At 48.3% G+C, this 23,249-nt stretch overlaps 1 protein-coding gene across 1 annotated transcript; it reads right to left on the bottom strand.

Moving 5' to 3' along the window:
* Positions 1 to 271: 271 nt before the first annotated feature.
* On the bottom strand, positions 272 to 22,874 carry LOC138593487 (synaptopodin 2-like protein). The gene is made up of 5 exons (XM_069664511.1): positions 22,663 to 22,874; positions 17,255 to 17,406; positions 16,811 to 17,077; positions 16,275 to 16,663; positions 272 to 3,898 (listed from the first exon to the last, which is right to left on the bottom strand). The coding sequence occupies exons 1-5, from the start codon at positions 22,762 to 22,764 to the stop codon at positions 1,158 to 1,160; spliced, it is 3,651 nt and encodes a 1,216-aa protein (XP_069520612.1). The 5' UTR covers positions 22,765 to 22,874; the 3' UTR covers positions 272 to 1,157.
* Positions 22,875 to 23,249: the final 375 nt, after the last annotated feature.

The raw sequence follows: 23,249 nt of genomic DNA on the forward strand, positions 1-23,249 counted from the left end.
ACATGTCTGGAAGACATATCCTGCAGTGCCTCCATGTGGTGAAAGATCAAAAAACATCTCCTTCATGATTTAACTACTGCCTTTGAAATCTTTGTATTTCATCCTAAAACTGCCTAAATCCCCAGAGAACAATTAGGCCGTTAGTCTCGTCAGCAAATGCCTGAAAGAGAGAAAAGAGTAAAAGATGATGGGAGGAGGGGACGATACAGGGGCGCAGTGTGGGAGCAAGTGGTGACGTAGGTGACACAGGAAGAAACAGAGTGACAGCTGATGTGAGTCATGTCTATTTTTATTCAGTCTCCCAGTCTCTGTGGAAAAGAATCACAGCTAAACAGACATGTTATACCTCTCCAGTTTCATATCAACAGATCAGAAATCAAGCCTACTGTGAAAGGCTTCCCGTCTTTATAACAGCTGTTCTCCTTGACCTAAGAAAGGCAACAGAAAACAAAGCACACCGCTGCATCTGCAAACTAAAAAAAGACACTCAGAATGATCAAACACACAATCCTTTGAATACATATAACAGAGGGGGAATTACCGCAATAGTGGTACTTAAAATCTGTTAGTAAGCGACCTTTATTTCTGTTTGGCAACAGGTACTGTGGGGTGTGGGACCTGTTGTGAAGTTACAATTCAAATCTGTGTTTCTCCACCTCATCAGATATTGTTTCAGTTACGTCACTTCATCAACGTTTTCCTTTCCATCTTTTTTTCCCATCCTCCAACCCCACTTTTCTCACAACTGTCTTTTCATCACGTCCTCTGTTCTTCTGTTTTGTGATACAACTTAATTCTTTTACATTCATTCAATATTTACAGAACTTTATACCTCAGAATCTCTTCTTCTGTCATTTTAATCTGCCGTAAAGTTTTTTTTTCCGTTTCTCAGGTTTCCTCACTACATTTTCCTTTAAAAAAAACCAGTGTTCCCTTTTAACTATAACCAAATAAAGTGGTTTAATGAGTAAACAGCATTAAATGTAAGTGATAAAATGTGCTACATGGGTGGCTAAACCATAAAGATCCTGTGATAAAACGTGGCTGATAAAACCCCAAGCTGCAGCCCTGAATAACAATATTACAATACTAAAAACACATAAAAATTTTCTTCTATGTTCCCATAGAGACATAGTTTATTATGTCCAGACCAGAGTTCAGTGTGTGGTGGATCCAGGGCGCCAGACGCTAGGCTGCAGACCCAGGTTAGAAGTGCTGAACCTGGGCCTGGGGACCCTGGTCGGTTGAGTGTTGCTGGACATCGGCCGAGAGCCACCAGGGGGGCTCAGGGGACTCAGATCTGGGGCACTCTTAAATTGCCTGTTGGCCTGCGCACTGTTGGGGGGCTGAAGATGGGAGAAAGAAGGGCACTGGACTTGATTTGGAGCAGGAGCTGAGGAGAAGGATGGGAGCTGTGGGAGTGGAGCGGTAGGAGCAGGGGGAGGAGGAGGACACACTGGGGAAGTGGCCCACTGTGGTTGGTATGGTGGGGGTTGAGGTTGGTAGAGTTGGGGCTGATATGGTTGGTAGGGGGCAGGGCATACTGGAGGAGGAGGAGATGCGACATCAGAGCGCCACATCGGTTCTCCAAGTGTAGTAGCCGATCGAGGAACAATAACTTTGAGCGCAGGCCCTGTGGATGTCGGTGGAGGCGTGGAGAAGCGCTTTACCTCATATACTCGCGCCGTCTTCTGAGGACCACTTGTCATACCTTGGTTCTGATGATAAGTGGAGGCATCCTGGGGAACTCCGCCACCGTAATTAAACAGAGACGAGTTGAGCTGGTAGGGCTGGTGGCTCATGATGTCGATAGACTTCATCGCCGCTTTCTTTCCCTTGGATCCGGTTTGCCCAGACTTTGCCACCTCAGGCTTCTTCTGTGCCTTGAGAGGGCAGGAAGGAGAGAGAAGGGGGTTGTAGCTGATAGGGGGAGGAGCACGGATGTTGGATGAGTATTTCCAGGTGGCGGGGAGAGAGGGTGTTGGTGAGGGCTCCCTTGTCTGGGCAGGGGAGTAAGGTGCTGCGGCAACAGAAGGAGCTCGCTCCACGACATACCTATCCATCCTGTTCTGCCTGCGGGCAAACAACTGACCTCCCTTTCCTCCCAGCTGTGGCACCTCAGGGGCTTGTGGTTTGGGAGCTACAGGAGGTGGTCTTGGTCCCTTTTGAGCCTGCAAAAAGTTGCAAGCCTCTGCCCCCAGCCTTAGCCAGTCCTCCTCTGGCCCTGATTCATGCCCTGTTTCCCCACTTGGTGCAGCTCCAGGTTCAGCACCTGGGGTTCTCACGAAGCGGTCATCCATGTTCTGGACCATTGACATCAAGTCCGGATTTGGATTTACATCTTTGTTCTGGACTGCGCAGAACATTGGCTTCTTGTTGCTTCTACGACGGGCATCGTGCAGGATGCCGGTGCGAGCGGCAGGAACTGAGATGCGCTGCTCTCGTGTCCCCAGGGAATCAGTGGCAGGAGCTTGGGGAGGTGATGTAGTTTCCATGGCAGCTTGTGGCCCAGGAGTCACTGCACATGTTGTGTTGATGAAGGGGTGGACAACTGGAGATGGAGAAGGTTGGATGAAAGAGGGAGTAGGAGGAGGAGGGGTGGGCTGGGGGTAGGGGATATGGGTCGGCTCGGGGGGATGTGGTGGGGACATGGGAGAAGCAGAAATAAAGGTGGAAGGAGGTGGATAAGAAGGAGAAGGATGAGAGGCAAATGGCATAGGAGGTTGGGGGGTAAAGGGTTGAGCAGGTGGTGGACAGACCAGGGTACTTTGAGCTGCAGAAGGAGAGTACGGGGTAGATTGGGAAGCAAACACTGCGGGCTGAGGTGTAAATGTTGGTTGATTTGTCCCAGGCTGTGAGAACGGTGCTGAAGACAAAGAGGAGGGAGGAGAGTTAACAGAGGGGGGAGTATTGCTGTTGTTGTTTCTTGGAGGGATGTACAGGGAGGTGCTGGACACCGCTCTCCTTGCATCTGGCCCTGACGCAAGGCGTGTAGGTTGGATTGTCATCATGGAGACTGCCGCCATGGGTTTGGATGCCATAGTCATGGCTGTTGGTTTGGGTTGGGGAGGGCGGAACATCACAGAGGTTACTGTTGGACGGGAAGGGGTAGGACCTGGGGTGAAAGGGCGTGCAGTGCGGTTCAGAACAGCTGGATTAGGACTGAGGTTGGCGTTCAGATAAGGATCTGAGTCTGTATTAGGGCTAGGGCTAAGATTTGGAGTAGGATTAGGGTGGACATGCTGTCCATTTTGACTTGAAAGTTGAGTGGGGGCACTCAAAACAACACTAGCCCGACTTACAGCTACAGACCCCCCATTAGTCAGAGCCACAGCTGGAGGAGACATCGTTGAGTTGCTGATTGGTTGCTTTGGGATGCTGCTCTCCAGTCTTGAGCCCTGATAGGCAGAGCTAGCCAGCCCTGAGACCTCCAACCCTGGACTTTGATTGAAAGGGGTCACAAGTCCTGGAGTCTGATAGGCTGATATGTCAGGCCTTAAGTTGTGATTGCTTGTTGGCGTTGTTGGAGTAGTTGGTGTGGCTGTCGGGCAAGCAGAGCTCCTCCTGTCCAGCAGGTCTAGATAACCGGTGTCCCACGTAGGGTCAAACGACGCTGAGAATCCCTCTTCGTCAACTTCTGAGCCACTTAGGACGGAACTTCCTCCTTCCTCCTCCGTTTCCCCTCCTGTCTCTCCTTCTGTTTCTCCTTCTCTATCTCCCTCAGCTTTGCCAAAGCAGGTCAGTGTGTACTTCTTGGCCCTCTGTCGGCGTTTCTTGAACATAAGCACCCCTTTTGAGTTGGGGTTGGGAGCATCAGTCAGCAAAGAGGCAATCGAGCGGCATTTAGTACGAGCTTCTTTCACCTGTTTCTCAACCACACTCTCTCCACGCTGCAACTCTGCAAGACAGGAAGAAGAGAGAGAGAGAGACCAAAATAAATGTGCTGAAGGAGAGAGGACACAAAGGAGGGAACTGGTAATGAGATTTTGGATGAATAACTAACAAGGTGACAAACAATGGAAACAACAGTGAGAGAGCCCTCACTGACTGTGAGCAGTGGCTGATTCATCCAGTTTTATCCAAGTCAGTAGCTGTGATGAGGATTATCACTGACAGACAGGAGTGCATGTTGTGGATTGAGAACAAAGAATTCATGCTGCTCTCCAGAGTTGACTCACACACTCCTGTAAGGTGAGATCAGAGCGTCTCTCTTGCACATATGATTGTTTGTGGCTGTGTGTGTGTGCACATGTGCACGCCAGCAAGTGCACACAAATGTATCTCTGATAAGTCCAGGGCTATTTCAATCTTTTTAGTATCCTGGTTCACCTCACATGATTATCCCCACGACATAACGATGGACTGATGCCACCTCTGCTCATTCACAATCATATTCTATATATGAATTATCTTTAATACAGTTGAGGTCACACACAACCCCAACACCAATTTAAATATTTCACTTGTAAACTAGGGATGCACGATATTGGATTTTTTGCCGATATCCGATATGCCGATATTTTACAACTCATTTAGCCGATAACCGATACTGATATTTTTTTCCCGCACACCTAATTGCAGAGATCATCAACTCTCTTCTGTATTGGAATTAGCGCACAGTATAATGGTGATACTCTTATCACATTTGTTACAACGGTCGGGGTGACGGGTCTTGAGATGGTTATTCAAGTTTGTAGTGTTGAAAGACTTTGCCTTGGCTCCCCCTCGCATCACCGAAGCTGAGCAGTCATTGCAAATAGCAGTTTTCCATCTATTTCGGACACTTTGAAAAACTTCCACACCACGGACATTTTGGCTTCTAACTCTCTCATGCTGCAGGAAGACACACGTGACGTCATCACGCTGCGCCGGGCAGGTCTTCTTCGTGCCGGGGACATTGCGCCGAGGTCGGGCATTTAATCAAGTATGCAGCAGCCCATTATTTTATCGGTTAATTATATCGGTGGATATCGGCGTGTTGGCCGATATCTGATTTTTAAGCCAATATCGGCCGATACCGATAACGTGCCAATAATATCGTGCATCCCTATTGTAAACATCAGATATTTCAAAAACATTGCTACAACTAGAACAACAAAGACTCCTCTACAGCCATACTAGCAGCTCTGTTAGACTTTGCGGTGCAGTGAGCTACCTGCTAACACATCCTGGTTTGGAACGTTAGCATGCTAACACTTGCTAATTACCACGAATCAAAGAGAACAACTGAGGCCAGATGAATGTCAGTAGTTTTTTCAAGTATGTAGTCATAAACAAAAAGCATTACACAATCTTGGAGTAAGCGAATATTACATTTATGATCAGTCTTCCACTAGCTGTAGAGACTCAAAACAACAAATGTGAACGACATGTTGGGTCACACAAGGAGAGTGACCAAAGTCATGAAAATCCGTTCCATATTTCATCCCTATGTATCCAATAGCTGTTGAGATGTGTAGCCTCGTCAAGACGGAAAAGCAGTACAGTAAAGACACGTCAAATTGTATCATGTGTCTTTACGACACTGGCAAATTGAGATGTACAATCACAGGTAAATAGGATTCACTAACTTCCTTAACTTCATCTTTAGAAGTTGGTGACTTACTAAAATTAAATTAAAATAATTCAATAGTCCTTTAAAAGAAATGTTCAACATAAAAATGTCATTTAAAACGGCTACACATAGCTCTGTGATTAAACTAAGTACACGTACATAAAAGAGTTTTAATGTGGCTTACCTGCGTACACGGTGTGTGGGATTGTATGTCCACCTACATCTGAACCTGACGGAGATCTGATGTCCCTCATCTCACAAGCGTGAGTGTGTTTGTGTCCTTAAACTCCCTCAGACCCTCCCACACACACCCAGTCCGGTTCTGCTCTGAATGGAGGACCGTTTAGTGTCTGTCTTCCAGCTCTTCTCTCAGAGCACAGCCCATGTAAAGACCTTTGTCTGTGTCCAGCTACTCAAACCAACACATGATGTCAACCCACTATTCCTGTCTGTGTGACAGGCATCAAACACCTGTCCAGGCTCTGTCTCATACACAGAGAGAGAGACACACACACAAGGACGGGAAGACCCAGGATATTTAGACAGCGGTGTCATTGAGTGTGTGTTGTGAGTGTGTTGTGAGTGTGTGTGTGTGTGTGTGTGAGTTCATAAAGCCAATTATAGTTTAAAGGAAAGCCTGGTCATAACTCTTCACTGATGTTCTGCCTCGGCCGCTGACAATTCACACCTAACAACGCACAAACACACAAACACGCACACACACACAGCAGCAAAGCTTACAATCCCATATCCAAAGTCAAAGGCAATGCATGCCTGTGTGTTTCGTGTGTGTGTTTGTTTGTGTGTGTGTGTAACGTGAGAAAGGGCAGCTCCCTGGACGCCTCAGTCATCATGCGTGCTATGGTAAAGCCCTAACCTAAGTCCAGACCGCCGTTCAGGCTCTTGTACCTGAGGACAGATCTCTCATTAGTGGACCAACTCAGTCAGCGCATAACTATCTAGTCTGATCAGCTGTGATCGTGTTTGCCTTTGTTAAAATCATGAGTAAGACACATAAGGTTGAATAAATGTTACGAGTTAGAGGAACTTTAAAGACCAAATTGTGGTTGTTACACTTTGCTTTTTGTAGAGAATAAACAGTTTAGACAAGGGGGGCTATACGGCTTAAATTGATTGAGCTCACCTGTTCCAACCTGCCAATAAACGAAGAGCAGAAAGAGCAGGAGAGAGGAGGCAGCCAGTGCCAATGGGCCCTTCAGCTGAGTGTGTCTGAAGTGGGACTCCTCTATAGTGTTTATTCCTTCAGTAGATAGACAGTGTTTCTCTGTTGTTGGGTGTAATTTTGGCCAGAGAGAGTAGGTGGAGCTAAGCGGCTGCTTTTCCGGTCTCTGCAAGTGTTGCGAGTAAACAGTAATCTACTATGGCTGAACAAACAAAGAAAAGATCGATGACTACAGATACAACTTCAAAAAGAAGTGAAAATCCAAAGAAAAAGAAAGAAACTCGACGCTCAGATGAAGGCAAACAGTCTAAAAAGGAAAGCGACCGTCAGCGAGGAAAATCGAGAGTTACAACCGGAGCCAACCGTGGACATCACACATGAGACACTGTCTGGGAAGTGTGCTCCCGCAATAACCGTTTATCACCATAGGTGCCGCCAAAGAGAACGAAGCTGAGATCTTCGAGATTACAACTTTAAATTTGCTTATTGTTTGTTCCTCTCTTCTTTCTGCTCAGTTTTAATAATATTGTTACTCCCCTCATCCCCTGAATATCAGTGGGAAACGTAACTGCAAGGCTAGCTGTTCCCCCTTACTGCCAGTCTTTATGCTAAGCTAGGCTAATTCCCTAAAACTACTTCTCATGATCCCAGTAGAAGTCAGTGTAATTACTTTTGACATCGATCATTTAAGTGGTTTCATCTGTTTTGCCTTTGACCCCTTAGTTCCCAGCAGCCAGTGTTGGTGACCCCTCCTGTTTTGAGGCCTTTGGAGATGTCCTTAGAAAAAAGTTCCTTTTATCCCGAGTTATCATCTCACAACCAGTGTTACCCACCACTTTTCAGTTAAATGAATTGTACAGCCTGAAATATAACCGAATCCTGTGATTTTAACGACACAAAGAGAAAACTGTTCTCTCCAACTAATGCTTAAAACCACCAAAAGAATATTACTATTAGTAGCAGTAGATGTTCTGCTGACTGATTAGTTGAAAATATATAACAGCAACGCATAATCAAGCAACCACGCTCTCATTTACTGCACATTCAGCTGTGTCGTCTGTAAGTCAGAGCTGCGTCCAGTCTATCAATCAGAAGCTTCAATGCCTATAAATACAGCGAGTGAGGCAAATGCTCAGAATACTGACAGCAGAGACAGACGAGGGGAGGAGGGGTGAGGAGGGGGGGAGGAGGTGGAATATCTCCGTGGGTATCTGGTATATCTCACCCCATCACCACCAGCCTGAAAATGTAACCGGACGCTCCGGTTCTGACAAAGCACCACCAGAGGGCGATCTGGCGATGGATTCAGGCTCCAACACTGCACCTCTGACTGCAGAGGAAGCCTTCGGGGGACTCTGAGGGGAGCTTAGGAATTTAAATGAAAAAGTTAAAACACTGCAGTCGAACTGAAATAGTTGCATCACTGTAAGAAACTAGAGCGCTTCCTGTTTTCAGAGTCTTATCCTCAAACTTTATACGTTTTTACTTTATAAGTTTTGATGAGAGCGACTAAAGCTGCATCCAGAATTATATTCAGCAGTCAGGGGCGTTTTCTCTTCTTGTTTTTGGCACCAAGCAAGCATCAAGAGAGCCTTCGAATTGTTCTTCAAGACAGTGGCAACAGAAGAGTCATTGAAAGGTTTGACTGGGTTCTGGAGGTGTGGTTATAGCACATGTCCTGGGTCTGTGGTGGTTGTGGTGTCCACAGAAATATGAAATTAAGAGGCCATAAATCCCCGGCAACAGGTTGGAGATTTGATTGCTTGAAGTGATATAAATACATCGATGGCATCGTGTAAAGCCTTGGTTCTCAACAACCAAAAGTGGGTCGCGGATGTGTGCTTGAAAAAAAAAAAGTCTATGCTGCGCTTTTATTTTGAAGGGCATGTGTTCCTATGACGTGCATGTAGTAGTAGTGTAGTTCATTATTTACTTGGATAATCCCAGCTACAGTTACATCCACATTCTTGATGAGCCCGACAGTAGCTGCATTCATGTTGCAGTTTTATATTTTGTTTCTGTTGTAAGAAGCTGCTAATTAAATGGACTGCAGAGAGAATATTGTCACAGTCTGCTCCACTCTGCCAGTCTGCCACACCTCCTCATCAGACCAACTCCCTACACCTGTCTCTGCTCCACTCTACCTGTCAGCCACGCCTCCTCATCAGGCCAACTCTCCACACCTGTGAGAGCCCTGGCTGCATTTAAGCCTGCTCCTGTCTCTGCTTCAGTGCCAGATTGTTCTTGTATTATGCCTGACTTTCCAGCGTTTTTCCCCGGACTGATCACCTGTTGCCGACCTCGTCTGTCCCCGACCTGCCTGCCTCGTCTCTGCCCTGGATATTACCTCAGCCTTCTGTCTTCGACCACGAGTTTCGCCTATTCCCTCCTGGTTACACACCTACTCGGCTCTGTGGCTACACAGCTCACCACTGGACCTGTCTGCCAGCTAGGTAATCCACCTGTTGTTGGCTTTGCCTTCAGTCAGCGACACCAGGCTCCCTCCTTCTCAGATCTCGCAGAAGATCACTGTGAGCCAAGACTTTTCACCCTGCCATTGTATAAACTGTTAAAGACTGCAGTGAATAATAAAGGTCATTACCGACTGATATCCCGTCTGCCTGTGCTGCTTTTGGGTCCTCACCATACCCGTTACAGTACAATCTGGCCAGACATGGACCCAGCACACACGGCGATGGATCGCCTGGAGAAGGTAGAGGCGATGCTCCAGCACCACGAGGCACTGCTACTTTCTAACTCTGCAGATGTTCGACTGGCGGTGGCTAAGCAGGAGCAGGCGTTTACCTCGCTAGCCTCGCAGGTCCAACAGCTCGCCGCAGCTTTTGCCCAAGCTCACCCTCTGCCCCCGGAACCCGTCCAGCCTCCACCAGCCCCGGCTGCCTCCGCCTCTACCTCTGCCTTCGCTTCGGAGCCTCGTGTGGGGGTTCCTGAACGCTACGCCGGGGACGCGGAGGGTTGCCGCCCGTTCCTCACGAACTGTTCGATCCTGTTCGCTCTCCAGCCCCATACCTTCGCTTCGGAGGACGCCAGGGTGGCGTTCACTGTGAATCATCTGACGGGGCGCGCTCGGCTGTGGGGAACAGCCGAGTGGGAGCGTCGCACTCCAGCCTGCTCCTCTTTTCAAGCCTTCGCTGCTGAGCTTCGTAAAGTGTTTGGAGAAGCTTCCCGAGGGCCGGACGCATCTGGAGGGCTTCTTGGTCTGAACCAAGGGTCGCATTCAGTGGCCGATTACTCCATCAACTTCCGCACCCAGGCTAGCTCCAGTGAGTGGAACCAGGCTGCCCAGTGCGACGCATTCCTGATGGGGCTCGCTGACTACATCAAGGATGAACTAATATCGTATGATCTTCCCACCACTCTCGACGGCATCATCGAGCTGGCTTCCCGCATCGATCGTCGCATTCAAGCGAGACGGCGGGAGAAACATCAGGGGCTAGCGGGACGACGCCAGCCCGCCCCGCCACCAGCGGCTTCCGGGGTATCGATGCTTTCTGGCAGCCGGTCTTCAGGGGAGCCTGAACCCATGCAGGTTGGCCGGGCCAGTTTAACTCCTGAAGAGAGGAAAAGACGCCGCGAGGGGAACCTCTGCCTGTATTGTGGCCAAGCGGGACACTTTATTTCCGGGTGTCCGCTAAAAGGACGGACTCACCAGGAAGGAAGGAGTTCCTGGTGAGTCATACGTCTAGCTCCTCCTCCAGCACACGATCCCTGTGCCAGGTCCGCCTGCTGCTGCCTGAGGGATCCCAGACCCTCGCCACCCTCATTGACTCTGGCTCTGATGCCAACATTATGGATTTTAATCTAGCTCAGCAGCTGGGTGTCGGTCAGATTCCCCTGCCAGCTCCAGTCTCCACCAACGCTCTGGATGGTCGACTTCTGGGAACTGTGACCCACCTGACAGCACCCATACGGATGTTAATTTCCGGGAACCACCATGAAACACTCCAGTTTCACATCCTGCACTCTCCTCGTCATCCTCTCCTCCTGGGGTTCCCATGGCTCCGACGTCACAATCCGCACCTGGATTGGACCACAGGGGCGATCCTGGGGTGGAGTTCATCTTGTCACCAGGTCTGCCTCAAGCAAGCCGCCGCACCACAACCTTCTGCCGGGACCAGTTCTTCGACCGATGTGCTGGGGGTCCCGGCTGAGTATCTGGACTTCAGGGAGGTCTTCAGTAAGGCCAAGGCAACCTCCCTTCCCCCACATCGGCCCTACGACTGCGCCATCAACCTCCAGCCCGGTGCCACGCCGCCCAGAGGACGCCTGTATTCCCTGTCCGTTCCTGAGAGGGGGGCGATGGAGACATATATCAGCGACGGTCTAGCGGCGGGCATCATCCGCCCCTCCTCGTCTCCGGCTGGAGCCGGTTTCTTTTTCGTGGAGAAAAAAGACAAAACACTCCGCCCCTGCATTGACTATCGTGGATTAAATGACATTACCATCAAGAACCGGTACCCCCTGCCCCTCATCTCCTCGGCTTTCGAGCTCCTGGAGGGCGCCACCATCTTCACCAAGCTTGACCTGCGCAATGCCTATCACCTGGTCCGGATCCGTGAGGGGGACGAGTGGAAGACGGCGTTCAATACCCCCACCGGTCACTACGAGTACCTGGTGATGCCCTTCGGCCTCACCAACGCTCCTGCTGTCTTCCAGGCCCTGGTTAATGACGTGCTCAGGGACATGCTCAACAGGTTCGTCTTCGTTTACCTCGATGATATCCTGATCTTCTCCCGCTCCAGAGAGGAACATGTTCATCACGTCCAGAAAGTCCTCCAACGCCTCCTGGAAAACTCCCTTTTCGTCAAGGCCGAAAAGTGTGAGTTTCACGCCTCGTCTGTCTCCTTCCTGGGGTACATCGTAGGGAGAGGGACCGTGGAGATGGACTCAGCCAAGGTTTCTGCCGTCACCACTTGGCCCGCCCCTGATTCCCGCAAGCAGCTTCAACGTTTCCTGGGCTTCGCCAACTTCTACCGGAGGTTCATCAGGGGCTACAGTTCGGTGGCGGCCCCCCTCACAGCTCTCACATCCTCCAAGGTGCCCTTTCTCTGGTCCAGGGCCGCTAATGACTCTTTTCAGGCCCTGAAGACACGATTCACCTCGGCCCCCATCCTCCAAATGCCGGACCCTGAACGGCAATTCGTGGTCGAGGTGGACGCCTCCGACTTAGGAGTGGGGGCCGTCTTGTCCCAGAGAGCGGCCGCCGACCAGAAGTTGCACCCCTGCGCCTTCTATTCCCGACGTTTGACCCCGGCAGAGAGGAATTATGACATTGGGAACCGAGAGCTCCTCGCCGTCAAGTTGGCATTAGAAGAGTGGCGACACTGGCTCGAGGGGACTAAACTGCTGTTTCTGGTATGGACGGACCATAAAAACCTCGAGTACCTCCAGTCCGCTAAGAGACTGAACTCCCGCCAGGCCCGATGGGCACTCTTCCTGACCCGGTTCAACTTTTCCCTCTCCTATCGACCGGGGTCCCGCAACGTCAAGCCCGACGCCCTGTCCCGTCAGTTCTTGGAAAGGGAGGGGGACAGGGCCGACCCGGACACTATCCTGCCTTCTTCCCGTCTGGTCGCTACACTCACCTGGGAGATCGAGGAGAAAGTCAGGGCCGCCGCCCAAGACCAGCCCGGACCCAGCGCTTGCCCCCCCAACCGCCTGTTCGTTCCGCCTGATCTCCGGTCCGAGGTTCTACTATGGGCCCACAGCACTCAACTTACCTGTCACCCAGGGATTCAACGGACAAAGGACTTTGTGCAGCGCCGGTTCTGGTGGACGTCACTGGATGAGGACATTCGGGGGTTCGTCAATGCCTGTCCCACCTGCAACCAGCACAAGCCGACTCACCATGCCCCCGCCGGTCTTCTGCATCCTCTGCCTGTGCCTCATCGTCCCTGGTCGCACATTTCCTTGGACTTCGTCACCGGTCTACCACCATCCAGCGGCAACTCTACTATCCTGACGGTGGTAGACCGGTTCAGTAAGATGGCCCATTTTGTGCCCCTGCCCAAACTTCCATCTGCCAAAGAGACGGCCAAGCTACTCCTCCTCCACGTCGTCCGTCTCCACGGCATCCCAGTAGACGTGGTCTCTGATCGGGGCCCCCAGTTCGCCTCAGTATTCTGGAGGGAGTTCTGCTCGCTTCTGGGAGCCACCGTCAGCCTGTCCTCGGGGTACCACCCCCAGTCCAACGGCCAGACCGAACGCAAAAATCAGGAAATGGAAACGGCACTACGCTGTATGACGTCTCAACACCCTACTTCCTGGTCCGAACAACTTCTTTGGGTAGAATATGCCCACAACACCTTGACCAGCTCCGCCACAGGTCTCTCCCCCTTTGAGTGTACCTATGGGTTCCAGCCTCCGCTCTTTCCAGCACTCGAAAGAGAAGCATCCTGCCCCTCTGTCCAGTACTTCATCCGCCGTTGTCACAGGACGTGGACCCGAGCCAGGGCGGCTCTGCTCCGGGCCGCTGGCCGCTACACTGCGGCCTCCAATCGCCACCGCTCCAAGGCCCCGGACTACCAACCGGGTCAGAAGGTTTGGCTCTCCACCCGTGATCTCCCCCTCCGAGTGGAATCCAAGAAACTGGCTCCTCGGTTCATCGGCCCGTTCGAGATCCAGGAGATCATCAACCCGGTGGCGGTGAGACTCAAGCTCCCCAGATCCATGCGGGTTCATCCCACATTTCATGTCTCCAAGGTTAAACCGGTCCGAGAGAGCGCTCTGGTCCCTGCCGCGCCACCTCCACCGCCTCCTCGCCTCATCGATGGAGGTCCCTCCTACACTGTCCGTCGCCTCCTGCAGTCTCGCCGGCGTGGGAGGGGATTCCAGTACCTGGTGGACTGGGAGGGTTACGGCCCTGAAGAGAGGTCCTGGGTCCCTGGGAGGGACATTCTGGACCACACCCTCATCAGGGACTTCCATCGGCGCAACCTCAACCAGACGTCCAGAACCAGGCCACCTCCCAGACCACATCCTCCGTCGGAGTCCCCGAACGACAGCGACGACGCCGAGGACAGAGAGGGTTTCCCCTACTCTGAGGAGGACGACACTCTCCCCGGGACCATGGAAGTGGAGATGGACGCCGGACTCTCAGACGAGTATTAGCCCTCCTCCAGGCCCCCCGCCTCCCACCCGGCTTGGTCCATTCTTCTTGGGACGTCAAGAGCCGTCCCTTGAGGGGGGGGTTCTGTCACAGTCTGCTCCACTCTGCCAGTCTGCCACACCTCCTCATCAGACCAACTCCCTACACCTGTCTCTGCTCCACTCTACCTGTCAGCCACGCCTCCTCATCAGGCCAACTCTCCACACCTGTGAGAGCCCTGGCTGCATTTAAGCCTGCTCCTGTCTCTGCTTCAGTGCCAGATTGTTCTTGTATTATGCCTGACTTTCCAGCGTTTTTCCCCGGACTGATCACCTGTTGCCGACCTCGTCTGTCCCCGACCTGCCTGCCTCGTCTCTGCCCTGGATATTACCTCAGCCTTCTGTCTTCGACCACGAGTTTCGCCTATTCCCTCCTGGTTACACACCTACTCGGCTCTGTGGCTACACAGCTCACCACTGGACCTGTCTGCCAGCTAGGTAATCCACCTGTTGTTGGCTTTGCCTTCAGTCAGCGACACCAGGCTCCCTCCTTCTCAGATCTCGCAGAAGATCACTGTGAGCCAAGACTTTTCACCCTGCCATTGTATAAACTGTTAAAGACTGCAGTGAATAATAAAGGTCATTACCGACTGATATCCCGTCTGCCTGTGCTGCTTTTGGGTCCTCACCATACCCGTTACAAATATGTTCCTCTTACGCACTGCTGGTCACTTTGCTCGACTATTCTGCTGTTGTGTTTTGTGATGTTGACATGCTGTGATGTTTCACTCCGTCTCAGGTCCAAACTGCGCAGATTTTAATGAAATAATAATCATCAAGGAGGTGGTGGTGGGTCCTGAGTAGCGATGCACTGATACCACTTTTTTTCAGACCAAGTACAAGTACTTACATTTGGGTACTTGCCGATACCGAGTACCGATATGAGTACTTAATAATATCATTTCAGTTCTCATAATGACTTTACAAACATGTCTAATTTTCACCAGATGTTCCTCACTTTCCGACTGTAAAAAAGTAAATCGACGGGATGATGCAACTGTTGCTGACAATTTAACACTCAACTTTGCTTCTCCGCCGGGAGGCTAACGCCAAGCTGTAAAGTGCTATTCAGGTGCGGTACTCGCTGTAGTTTACGAGTACGAGTACTTAAGCTCTGATACCCTATACTGGTATTGGTGCATCCCTAGTCCTGAGGCGAGACCAGCTGAGAACCACTGGTGTAAATATAATAAGTGCTGTTACATCAATTAAACTGTATTTTCTGAACCGCGTTACTGGCTTAATCTAACAGACCTTCTTAACTCCTTTACATCACCCCTCTGGTGTTACCTGCTCTGTGTTTTCTTCAAGTTCACAAAAGTACAAAGTAGAGTTGTTCAAATGTCATAACTAGTATCAGAAAATGGCTCCAACACCCCCTAAAACACAGCAATCTTCATCAGCAAGTACGCCAGTCTGCGCATCGATCGAGACCGTTAGCTCTTTACTTATTAGCTCCCAAAAAATAAATTCTTATTCCTACATTGATTTATAAGGGCCCGATTCAACAGAGCACGTTTTAGCAGCTGGGGGCGTCTTTTCTGTCATTGTTTGCGCGCTGCTTTTGCGTTGCAGAGCGCCTCACGTTTTTGAGGAAACGCTCCGAGCACCTCGAGCTGAAAAAACATCAACTCAAAGCAGAAAAGCGCCCGACATCATGGGCGTTTTTTCTCATTGTCCAGTCGGATGAATGTAGAAGCGGGCCTTCTGTCAGTTTACAATATAACAGTTAGGTTAATGACAGCTAATGATTCGGTGGTTGCCTTAACAACAGTAGAAAAAAAAGCAAGCTGCTCTTTTTTTAACTGTAGGCTGCGTGGTGTGCCTCGCGTTTTTTACAGCCTGCAAAACGCGCTCTGTCTGATCGGGCCCTAACAGTTCTTTTTCAGTAAAGACTGACTGTCAAGCAAAGCTCATGGCAATTATTCTCTGCATGTAATTCATGTTTTAGAACCTGAGCCAGAGCGTACGACAATGGTATCATATCACATCCATACAGGTGTGAAATAATAAATAATGATAACTATATAGAACATTTTTATGACTCTGGTATTGGCTCGGTGCTTGATGTCAGCTGATATGTAAACTCAGGTATTAGGGTATAAGGGTATAAGGTATGAAAACATCTCTATAACAGATTTAAAAATATGTTAAAGGGGATTTTACTGTCATCCTGAGCACAAGATACTATGAATACCTGACTAGATAGAACACCATGACACACGATGACTTTGTATGTCTAATTTATTTTTCTTTGTCCTTTTTAAAACACGTTAAAACATCTCTGGTTTTGGTTTTTGCCAACTGTATAATTATCATTGTAACTGTATTATTATACTGTACTGTAGTTTTCGATGAGGATATACTCACTAGCTTGTCGTGCTTTTTCCATATAAGTTGTGGAGAGCTCGTCGCTGAGAGGGGTCATCTGTGGTCCCACCATGGGCACCAGCTGTTTGCTGGAGCTCAACATCAGAGCCTCTTTGGCCCGCTCAGGAGACACCAGCGGCGGGCAGGTCAGCCCGACGCAGCCCCCCACCTCCTGGAAGCCACTGTCCCCTTCTCCCTCCGCCTCAGCCAACCCTTGATCAGGGGTGGGTGTGAGTGAGTGAGGGGTCAGAGTGTGTGGAGTGTGAGCTGGAGTGGTCCAGTCGGTCTGGAGGGGCTGGTAGATGAGCTCTCTGCGGGGGACGCCGAGAAGGGACTGACCGTCCCACTGGCCCTGCAGGGAGACCCCGACATCTGTGGCGCTTTCGTACCTTAGCGGGAGGACAACACAAGGGAGATGATGAAGTTTAGTTGGTCTGAAAGTAGCTGTGACATCTCTAAGAAAGACTGATAAAAGAAGAGTTCTATTAATAAAAACATTGGGAACAGGAAGTGGTGTCCAACTTTAGGTCCCTTACCCGCTCATCTCTGAGGTCTCCTCCTCCTCCTGGTTGTCATAGCGCGCAGGTGAGCGTGCGTGAGGAGGTGTGCGGCGTTGGCGACGGTGCGTGTGCGACTGCGTGTCTGCGTCACTGTCGGTCTCTCCGTAGTAAGCCTCGCTGTCAGGAGGGGAAGTGATGCCGCTGGGTATACCTGTGGGGGAGAGGATGGAGGAACGGTTGGAGGTGGGAGGCAGGACCCTCGCGGAGGAGCGGGGCGATGCAGAGTGGAAACCAGAGGGAGGCCTGCAAACACACAGAGCACAAGTTAAAATGCAAAACATGCATCAGTTTGTTTGATGAGTGTGTGTGTGTGCGTGTGTGTGTGTGCGTGTGTGCGTGTGTGTGTGTGTGTGTGTGTGTGTGTGTGTGTGTGCGTGTGTGTGTGTGTGTGTGTACGTGTGTGTGAGTCCGCGCTCTGACCTTTTCACCCTCAGGTTGAGTGTAGCGCTCTGTGTATCTATGAGGCTCATGGCCTGTGCATGACTGAGCTCTGCACACACTTGTTCGCCAATCGCAACCAGCTCGTCGTGCTCCTTCAGTCCAGCTCTGCACGCTTTGCTGCGCCTGCGCACCTGCAGAGGGGAAAGGGTTAATTATGATATAATACTTGTAGATGCAGCAGGGAAAATATCGTTATTTGACATTTATCAGTCTACTTTCCCTGCAAATCATCATGTTTGAGGTATTAAAAGTTTTAGTCCATTGTTAAAAGTCCAAGTTATGACCATGAGGGGATTTCTTAAGGGAAAATATATTCAATCATTCCCAAGAAATTAAGGAAAGATTGATACAAATTAAAGAACAAATACATCAATAATTTTGTGTAGCAAATGTTTTTTCCTCTTTTTTTAATCATTTGCTCGCCTGGAAACCAGACAAATCCGTTAATTCATGTTTGACGTGCTCTGGCAGACGTGTCTTGTCCTGTTTCCCACAGATTTTCATTCGACCAGATTCCGGTCAGGCCAATCACAACCGTTTATCTCTGCAGTTGAGATATTTTTGTAAACAAACAAATAAAATGGCTGCCACTGATGGAACTTTCTGTTGCGTTAGAATCAAAAGAACGGGACGGTAGTTCAAGGTAAGTGTTGGCCACTAAATTATGTCATGAGAAACTTCTGTGTATTATGTTGTAAGTAGAAGCATAGACTGTATAAAAAGATGGACGACATGAAAGCTCCTTAAAAGTGAAGCCAAACCCTCTCTATCTCCCCCTGCTGACTGGCTGCAGTATAGGTCATAAAGCCCGCCTCCTCCATGTTAATAGATGGGACATGAGTCAAACTATAAAATCAAAATACACGTAAAATAAATGTTTCTCAAACATGGTTTCTGTCATTATAGTTTGTTCTTAGCGTGCTGATTCATGATCAAGTGTTCATTTTTCTGACAAGTTTAGTTTTAATTGGTTATTTGGTGCTGTAAAAAGGCCAATCAGTTCCGGATTAGCAGAGTAGAGGAGGAACGGCGAGAGGAGACGTAACTAAAACAATCACTACAGTCATTGAAGTTTACATATCTGTGAACTTTAACCTCAGACCAACACAAGACACTTTTCTGCATTTTGGTTCAAAGACTAAAAGGTTGTTTCAGACTTTTTTATTGGCTTTCAACCCCTTCAATTACCCCTCCCCCTACCTCTGGGGAGCTCTCCTCTCCAATATTAGCAAGTCCTTGAATGTACCTTCACTTTAACCAAGTACACTATAAAAAGCAACCTATAGAATCTACTCAGTAAAATTGAGGTAACAATTTGCACTTTATTTGACTGAGTAGATTTTACCCTATTTTTGAGTTAAGAGTATCTAAATTTAACAACTATGATACACTAAAATAAATTGGGTAAATTCTACTCAACATTTCTCATTAGATTACACAACTAATTACTTAATAAACATGAGTAATAATAAGTCTTGACACAGGGACAGACAACTTTTCATGCTCACACTCACGAGTAGAGTCACCAATGAACCTAAATAGCATGTCTTTGGACTGTGGGAGGAAGCCAGAGTTCCCAGAGGGAACATGTAAACTCAAGCCCACTTGTCCGAACCGAGATTCAAGCCAGAAACCTTCAAGTTGTGAGGCGACGGCACTAACCACTGTGTGAATTTACTGACTAATATTCAGGAAAGTCGGCCAGTGTGACCGCCAAGAGAGGGCTACACATTTAAACTTCTTGTCATATACTGACCCGGCAACTACAAAGCGTCTGGCATATTGAATTAATGAATATATTAACACTTTGATTCATTCATCATCATGATACACAGCAAAACAGGAATCTTAACTTTAATCCAACCCTGGCCTGCAGCCAAGAACAAACTTTGACGCATGCTCACTTTGCAGCACAGGCCCGATATCTTTGGGTAGATTTTATTACATTATTTTGAAAATGAGGTAATGCAGGTAAGCTTTAATCATTTCAATATATTTCACTTACACAATTTTGCATAGATTTTTTTACTACCTTCAAAACTCCTTTTTTCAGTGTATCTTTAAGCTACTTTTACTTAAAGGACAGGTACTTCTTCCACCACTCCTTCAAACTCTAGTTGTTCAGGTTGTTACTTCAATATACTGTATTCCCTGTTATAATACTACCAAATTTATGGTTTCTCTTTAGTTAAGTGGCCGTCAGCTGTGATACTGATCAACAGTTTACAGCAACAGGCGTCTCTCCTCTAATGTTAGCCATCCTGGTCCCTGTATGAGAATAACTCATGAGGTCATGCAGCTGTTCCTGGAGGTCGCTGAGAGATGATGTCACAGGATCCTTCAGGAAGTATGTCTGCGGGGGGTTGGCTGAGTTATTGGATGGATGGGACGGCAAGTATTCTTGTAAACTAGATAACTGTTTCCTCTAAAAGAAGAAGGACACACACACACACACACACACACACACACACAGACGCACCCACACCTTATCTCTGTAAAAATGTTGAGAGCAGAAAGTGTTCCCGCACCTACTCGGACTCTGAAGTGGACGCACTTTCGCCCTTTATCAGTAACTCTTGACCCAATAATCCCATTTTGGCGTGCACACAATCACGTGCAGGAACAAGCTATCTACCTCGCGCTAATGTACACACACATGTACACACACCGCACAAGAAAGAGGGGGTTTGAACAGCTGCATCACCAGTCTGGACGTTGGTGGGGGGATGCCTGTCGTTCACCATATGTTCCCGCACATACCCAAAATAAAACCTTGCAGAAAAATTACCCACATTCCTAGACGGATGAAGAAAGGCTGCCGCGACTGTGACGGGAATCAGAGAAAATATCAAATGTACGAAACTATGAAACGCTTTGATAAGAGACGGGAAAGTGTGTGTGTGTGTGTGTGTGTGTGTGTGTGTGTGTGTGAACAAGAGGCCTTCTTTTTCCATGCCCCGCTTCCAGCTCCTCTTAAATGAGCTATTCTGATCCTGCAGTTTGCGCTCCCGTCCCAACAGGGCTTATCTGAGGTATGTCCAACAAGACATGCACAACAGGTCACACGCACCCACGCCAACAAGAGGAAGCGGACACTGATCAATCTCTCATTTAAGGGTGACCTCATCAGCTCGAAAATCCCGGATAAAGTGCGGCGTCCTGGATGCCAGAATCGCACCACCTTCATTTTGCATCAGAGGTTATGACAGCTCGTGAGTGACGGGCCAACTTTGTAACATCAGTGTGAGCGAGGTCGCGTTCCTGCTCTCCAGAATAGATTTTCTTATTAGAGAGAACATTCTGGACTGTCAACAAATATAAACACGGATGCAAAAAAAGCTTGCGGAGAAACCAAACTAAAAAAGAAGAATATTACTGAGATTAAAGTCGGATTATTTTGTCTTAAAAAATATGTGACGGTGACAGATCTGAGAAAAAGTCTAATGTGGACAATTATGTGGCTGTGCCAGTATAGGTTAGTTATATAGCTGTATAGTGTTCTCTACTACTGTATGACCATCAGAATGCAGCCATTCTGACGCCTAAACACGTGTTTGCACTGTTCTCTGACCCATAAAGCTCCTGAATCACTACAGGAACTTTAAAATATGCTGCGACCAAGTGATAATCTAGAGGATCTCAGCTTCGTTCTCTTTGGTGGCACCTGTGGCGATAAACGGTAATTACAGGAGGACACTTCCCAGATATCCAGACAGTGTTGTCCGGTTGTAACTCTTGATTTTCTTGGCTGACGGTCGCTTTCCTTGTCAGACTTTTTGCCTTCATCTGAGCGTCAAGTTTGTTTCTTTTTCTTTGGATTTTCACTGATTTTTGAAGTTGTATCTGTAGTCATCAATCGTTTCTTTGTTTGTACCCTCTCTGGCAGACCAACCACTGCTGGCTGATGGAAAACACGTCACTAACTGGGCGCCGCTTGTGATTTTTTCTGCGAAAGTCGGCACAGACACCCAGTCCGTAGTACTGCAAATGCAAAGGCTTTCATCAGTGGGCCATCGGCTCAATCACCATTGTGTTACCTCATTTGGCGATAGATAGTGACTTAACAGACATTTATTTAAATGAAAATCTTCCAGATTATCACTTTAAGTAAAGTTGCTTCGAGTGATTCATTCATCAGTTGTTAACTTTTAAATTAACTGCAAAGTATTAACATAACGATTAATCTAATTTAGAGAAAAGAGTCTCTGATTCCTACTTTCTAAATGTGGATATTTTCTGGTTTCTTTACGTCTTTATGACGGTAAAGTAAATATATTTGGTTGGTGGACAAAACAGTTGGACATTTTCTAACATTTTCTTGTATTTGATCGAGTAAAAAAACGAATCGATTATTTGCAATAAAAATAATTATTAGTTGCGGCCCAACTCAAACCACAGTTCTCCTTTTAACAATGGCGCTCTTGGTCGAGCATCAAAGTTTTTTTCAGTTAGATCATGTGTTCAGTATTGATTGTGATGACTGGATGTCTCCTGTCTTTACTGTCCTTACGTTAAACTAAAACAAACCTGCAACATGTTATTCTGACCATTTTTGTAACTAAAAAAAACATGTCTGTTATAATTGGTGTTTTAAATTGTTGAGTATTTTAAACTGTAAGTAATGTAGCATGAAGAAGGGAGGATTACATGTTATTACTGTTCAATAGCATCAGAAAAGTAGAGTTTTTATTACAACATGACTTTGCCATCAAACTAATCCCAGGTTATAGGTTATATTGTAAAACTAGCAGACAGAAAACATAAAACTCAATAGTAACTACTTAACTAGTGCTCTCCAGTCTTCTGACCGCTTTGACCCTACATGTCACATTCACCCTTTCACACACACATTGACAGCAGAGGCCTGAGTAAAGCCAATCTCCAATCAGGATCTATGCTTCGGGAGCAATTCAGGGTTCAGCGTCTTGCCCGAGAACACTTTAATGCATGATTGTTGCAGTCAGGGAAAGAACCCCCAACCTTCCAATTGAGAGACGACCGACTCTACCACTGAGCCACAGCCGCCACGTATTAGTTACTACGACTATTCTAGAGTGAGTGATCTCAACAGCACAGGTGTTTGACAAAGCTAGACAATTACACTGCATTTGTACTGTCCTTAGTTATTTAACAGCACTGCAAATACCTACAAACACCAGAGTTTTAACTCACAGTGGCGCCATGTAATGATTCATTTATTCAGATTTTTCCCTCCACTATAAAGTTTCTAACCAATGCTTGAATTACAAACACAGCAAACCACAAGACTGACCATCAAGGCCTCAGACGGCTGTCTCTATTAAACCCATCTTCTCGGGTTACCACCTTGGCAGTTACTCTCTGCAACACACACATGAGAGAGAGAGAGAGAAAGAGATCCACTATACCTTTGCCACCTGTAGAGGTTTTTGCTGCTCTGCTCCCCCCTGCAGCCTGAAGCCCCAGGGTGCTCCTCCTGAGAGGGAGACCACGATCTCCTCCGCTACCATCCTTCTCTTCAGTCACTCACACTCTGCGAGAATCAATGCGGTAAAGCTCCGGGCTCCGCTCCGCGACCACGACAAATCACTCCACCCATGAGGAGACAGGGGGGAGGCTGGCTTTCATCTGCTTACACTGGAATGCTGTGTCGGAGGGTGGGCACTCAGGAGGGCGAGAGGGGGCATGAGTGTGTGTGTGTGTTCATCCTCCCCAGTATTCAACACTTGCCATGTCACTCTCGAGCGCTCTGTTCAGGAGGGGATGCTTGCTGATATACTCGCCCGAAATAACCACAGCCACCACTCCCTCTTTGACCCCCAGCTCAGCCGGCCTGGACAGCAGCCACAGCTCACAGATTTGTCTTCATCCACCCACAGAGACCCCCACCTTAGAGCACAGACAGGGGGTGTACAGAGGACATATTTTAGGCATTTCAGCTGCTTTACTCTCTGTAGAACAACTTAGTAGTTTAAGAGCAGGTACTAGAGGAAGA

This window comes from Semicossyphus pulcher, unplaced genomic scaffold (assembly GCF_022749685.1).
Source record: "Semicossyphus pulcher isolate SPU_LCO1_2020_fin unplaced genomic scaffold, fSemPul1.0.p SCAF_16, whole genome shotgun sequence".
NCBI classification, from domain to species: domain Eukaryota; kingdom Metazoa; phylum Chordata; class Actinopteri; order Labriformes; family Labridae; genus Semicossyphus; species Semicossyphus pulcher.

What these genes read in the sequence shown, in the direction of transcription:
- LOC138593487 (XM_069664511.1), bottom strand. Translation starts at nt 22,764, where the DNA reads ATGGTAGCGGAGGAGATCGTGGTCTCCCTCTCAGGAGGAGCACCCTGG. An exon ending in AACCTCTACAGGTGGCAAAG is followed by an intron (nt 17,407 to 22,662) that starts GTATAGTGGATC and finishes TCCCCTCTGCAG; the next exon opens with GTGCGCAGGCGCAGCAAAGC. An exon ending in CTCAACCTGAGGGTGAAAAG is followed by an intron (nt 17,078 to 17,254) that starts GTCAGAGCGCGG and finishes GTGTGTTTGCAG; the next exon opens with GCCTCCCTCTGGTTTCCACT.